This window comes from Triticum aestivum, chromosome 7B (assembly GCF_018294505.1).
Source record: "Triticum aestivum cultivar Chinese Spring chromosome 7B, IWGSC CS RefSeq v2.1, whole genome shotgun sequence".
Classification (NCBI taxonomy): Eukaryota; Viridiplantae; Streptophyta; class Magnoliopsida; order Poales; family Poaceae; genus Triticum; species Triticum aestivum.
In genome coordinates, this window is record NC_057813.1 from 134,669,900 (window position 1) to 134,674,920 (window position 5,021).

The 5,021-nt window shown below is 42.9% G+C and overlaps 1 protein-coding gene across 1 annotated transcript in view; it reads left to right on the forward strand.

The window, feature by feature from the left end:
* The first annotated feature begins 632 nt into the window (after positions 1 to 632).
* LOC123156729 (ubiquitin receptor RAD23d) overlaps positions 633 to 5,021 on the forward strand; it is a 6,561-nt gene continuing 2,172 nt past the window's right edge. The window contains exons 1-7 of the mRNA XM_044574895.1: positions 633 to 881; positions 1,338 to 1,499; positions 2,437 to 2,490; positions 2,955 to 3,037; positions 3,110 to 3,172; positions 4,082 to 4,259; positions 4,432 to 4,602. Of these exons, the coding sequence (XP_044430830.1) occupies positions 816 to 881; positions 1,338 to 1,499; positions 2,437 to 2,490; positions 2,955 to 3,037; positions 3,110 to 3,172; positions 4,082 to 4,259; positions 4,432 to 4,602 (777 nt within the window). The 5' untranslated portion in view covers positions 633 to 815. The remainder of the gene's footprint in view (positions 882 to 1,337; positions 1,500 to 2,436; positions 2,491 to 2,954; positions 3,038 to 3,109; positions 3,173 to 4,081; positions 4,260 to 4,431; positions 4,603 to 5,021) is intronic.

Below are 5,021 nucleotides of genomic sequence, written 5' to 3' on the forward strand. Positions count from 1 at the left end.
ACAGCCTGTGGGAGAGGGGAAATGGGTTAGCCGAGCTAGAGGTTGACAGCTGTCCCCTGTTCTCGTGGGTGCCAGTTTAAGAACGCTTATAGACGTGGCAACACTCTCTGCTTTAAGATTCGGGCGCCTCATCCGACGGCGGTTAGAGTGTTCACTGGGAAGCCTTAAATGTCTGATGTTTGTCAGATAGCCTATTCGTTTTTTTAGAAAAAAACACTTTCTTTCTTGTTCTCCAACCCAACACAACAACCACCTTTTCGCACTCCACATCCGCCCGTCTCCTCCCCTGCGAAGGACGTATCTTCCCGGATCCGGTACGCCCACCCAACATACGAGTGACGCCCTCCAATGGCCGCCTGTACACGTCACCGTTTAATCCACACCAAACCGCTCCGCGTACACGCGAGCCCCAAGCGGCACCGCAACTCCTATCCGCCCCCCTTCCGCACGCAGATCCACCCACACACCGCGGCGGAGCAGCCGAACTGCCCACCGCCTCGCACCCCCGCTGTCCGTCTCCCAATTCGACACCCGTGGCCCTCCCACTGGCAACCGGCCCAACCTGCTCAGGCCCCACGTGTCAGGGACCGCAGCCGGACACTGCATCCTCCATCATCTATCTGATCGGATATCTTTTTGGTTACGGCTCCAGATTTTTTTGCTACCCCTATAAACTCACTTCCCCCGTGCGCCTTCGTCGTCCTCCCCTCCCTCGCGAGTCCGAAGTCAAGGCGAAAACCCTCGAGGCGAAGCGAGAGTCAGATAGGATACCGCGAGAGACGAGAGTCGAGTGAGAGGGTGGAAGGGAAGCCGAGATGAAGCTCAACGTGAAGACCCTCAAGGGCACAAGCTTCGAGATCGAGGCGACCCCCGAGGCCTCGGTACGATCCATCTCCCCCCTTCCCGTCGTCTCTTTCTCTCTCCAATCGCGCGCGATTCGGCGCAATTCTCCGGCAATTCGCTTGATTCGGGGGCGTCTCCGTGCGATTGGGGCGCGGCGTGGTACCGTGATTAGGTGCCCGTGCGGGCGATGTCGCGTTTATGAAAATCTGAATCTAGGGTTTAGTCGGTGCTCGGCTCTGCTGGTGTGTGGGGGTGGATAGCGTGGTGTGTAGATCGGTTGCAACTTGGGGTTGTTGGGGAGCTGATGCCTGTAATTTTACGTCGGCTGGGTGCTCTGAATTGAACGTGTTGAGTACTGCTCGGTAGTAGTCGACACGTGCGGGATTTTTTTGTGTGAAGTCTGTTATCTGCTGTATCTATATTGTTTGGGGCTGCAATGCTTGATGTTTTACTAAACTAGTACTAATCTGCTTAGGGTTTGCTCTGTTTCGCAGGTGGGTGAGGTCAAGAGAATCATCGAGAGTGCTCAGGGGCAGAATGTGTACCCTGCGGATCAGCTGATGATCATATATCAAGGAAAAATTCTTAAGGATGATACCACTCTGGAAGTTAATAAGGTTGCAGAGAACAGCTTCCTTGTTATAATGCTGTCTAAGGTATTTGATGCTTCTTGTCCCGTTAGTTTGAATTGTCAGTTCTCCAACTGCTGAAGAATTTTTGTCAGACCCTTGAGTGGTTTGAATAGAAATTAGGCCATATTTGTATGTTACAGGGAACAAAGCTTGACAATGTAGCCTATTTTAGTCAAGATCTCATGAATACTTATATGTCATTAATGAGTATATTTCATTACCTTGATCTGTATTCCTGTGAAGTTTGACGGACCGAAGTATTCATGTTTGTCTGAAAATCAAAATGACTTGCCTGCTCAAACCAATATGGATCCCACCATTTCCCTCCTTTTGTTTAGCCAACACCCCACGTTTAGCTGTAATCATAGACATACGATGATGTGCTCTGTTACACATCTGAAATGCACTTACGTGTTTAATTCAGCCATGGTATTTAATATTTGCCGTGTTTTGAGTTTTTAGCTTGCTAACTGGATGTAGCAATAAATATTCGTCTTAGTGATTTCATTCTTGTGGATTCCACATTTGTATGTTCTCTCAGTAATGTCTCCGTTCTGCACTTTCAATGTTCTTTTGTCAAGCAGTCCTAATGTTCTTTTGTTAAGCGCTTCTCAGTCAAATCATTAAAAGTTGGTGCTATAATCATAGACATGCGATGATGCCCTGTTACACTTTCTGAATTGCCCTTACATGTTTAATTCGGCCATGGTATTTTGTTTTCTAGTTTTTTAGGCCACTAATTGGATGAAGCAATAAATATTGATCTTAGCGATTTCATTCATGTGGATTCCACATTTGTATGTCGTCAGCAATATCTCCATTCTGCACTTCTAATGTTCTTTTGTTACACACTTCTTAAATTATTAAAAGTTGGTGCCAGAAGTGTATTTTGAAGATTCAAATGGCTGTTATCTTGTGATCTGGATATCAGTAACTTATCTGGTATGCATTTGTCTTGTAGCCGAAGGCGTCGTCTAGTGGTGCTTCTACTGCTTCAAAGACACCTGTTAGTCAGGTATTTTGGGTTGATACGTTTTTATCAGATCTACATATTATTGTAGTTTACCCAACATTTTATTCTATGTTCTTATGTCCTGCTGTGCAAAAAAGCTAAATATGATTCCACCCTGGTTTCCCTTTTTTTATGCATCTTCATTCCCACCTTTTATCTTCAATCAGCACCAACAATGTTCTGCCATGTCATATCCCTCTATTTTGTTAGGGTTATTTGTGGACTTCTCAAATTGAATAAAGTTAGATTTAGTGAACCTGAGAAATATGTGTTACTGATAATAAGGTGGGACATCTGTGATCATAAATATCTTGCCTTCTGTGGAGGCAGTTCACTTTAGCTCATATGAAAACAGAAATAGTAGTTCATCATATAGTTATGTTGTGTAATATTACCCTGTCTTTCGTTTGTGTGACCCTCAATTTATAACATCTAACTGGAAATATTTAATTGTCACATTGCGCTAGTCTCAACCTGCCACTCCACCTGCCCCTGTTACCTCAGCTGCAAGATCACCACCTTCACAGGCACCTGTTGCTGCATCTGAACCGTGAGTTATCAATGCCTCCAACTTTTGTGTTGGAACCTTCTATTTATCTAATTTATTTCTTCTCATTTGTAGGGCGCCTCCCAGTGCACAGCCTTCAGCTGTCTCTGATACTCCATCTCCTGCAGTAACTGCATCGTGAGCCCATTTCAGAGCCTTAATTTTCATTCTATTAGAAGCTACTCCCTAATAACGTCTTATATTATGGGACGGTGGGAGTATATTGATACTGTTTAACGTATTTAGTCTGTTAAACATATTCTAGAGCCTTGTCCTTGTTATTCCTAGCTACAAATTCCTTACATGCCTTATGCTATGATCTCTTGTCATGTGTGGGTTCTTTCTGTAAACTATTATCTATTTTTGCACATTGGTGACTTGACATGTTTCCATTTGTGTTTCTGTTAGACAGCATGCACAGTTTATATCATTGATGAGCCATGTTCTGAACTTTTCTCCCTTATTCTTTTTGAAGTGGAGCTGTGAACTATTCTTGAATGCCTGAGAAGAAACGGGTTTCTGGTTGCTTTTATAATGATATAAATATGAACATGGTTAAATTAATTTGGCATTGACATACCTAGAAGCTGACAATCATGTAACCTATTTCCTATATTCTTTTGGTATTAACATTTATTACAATTTAATTATTTTCTTCTTTGGTATTTATCTGCAAGTTATACTGCTAAAGTGATAGAAAATCTTACTTATGATGTAACACTGGGTATACTGTACAGAAGTTTAAAGAAAGATGAATGGAACCTTGGAAACGCATATGTTCATACATTGATTTTGATAGGTTATAATTTTTTGCGTTATTTTCTGAATGTGTAGACTTCAAAAACTGGCAGTTCATTCTATGTGTTTGTGTGTATTTGGCATCGGCACATGTTTAGTGCAACTTCTGCTTCAGTATGTTATGTAATCTGGTTACTGATTTGGTTCTAATGAATCTTGAGCCGGAAGAATCTTCCACATTCTCTTTCATTGTGCATAATCCGTTTTGACTATAAATTAACATTTCTCTATTCTGCTTTTGCTGTATAGAGGCGATGCTGATGTATACAGTCAGGCTGCATCAAACCTTGTCTCTGGCGGCAGTCTAGAACAGACAGTCCAACAAATTCTTGACATGGGCGGTGGAACCTGGGAACGTGATATGGTTGTCCGTGCATTACGTGCTGCATATAACAACCCTGAGAGGGCTATTGACTATCTGTATTCTGTAAGTTCCATGCTTGTTTTTTTCTTTTTTTTTTCTTTTGAGGTCTTTATTTCCATGTGCTGCCTTTCACCATGTGCGCAATTATTTTTTTACAAAATCCGGAGGGAAATGAATTTGTGTTTCATTCTAAATTCATGTTATTCTAACTGTTTCATTTTGGTTTGACTGTTAGGGAATACCTGAATCTGTAGAGGCCCCACCTGTGGCTCGAGCACCTGCTCCTGCTCAACAGGCACCAAACCTGCAGGCTCCTCAGGCTCAGGCTGCACCTCTACCACCAGTGCAGCCATCTGGTGGCGTCTCTGCAGGGCCTAATGCAAATCCTCTAAACCTTTTCCCGCAGGTATGTACTCCAGATATACCCCTTCAACCATTATAGTTTTTGTATATTTTTGTGTGGAATTGGATAGACCAAGCTATACACCTTTACATTCATCCATAGCTGCTACTTCATTTTTTTACATGCTCAGTGCCATAGGGCATCATCAGAAGCATGATTAGGAATCATAGGAGCAGCAAGAGAGGCTCCTACTGCTTTAAAAAATTAAAATATATACAGGTGTCAATGAGGCCACACCCTGCCCCTATAGAAAAAGGGAAATTTCATGTCAGTCTCTGATGCTAAAAGTTGCTCCCTATACAACAACAACAACAACAACAACAGCAACAACAACAACAACAGCAAAGCCTTTAGTCCCAAACAAGTTGGGGTAGGCTAGAGGTGAAATCCAAAAAAGTTGCTCCCTACGTGGAGGGAAAATT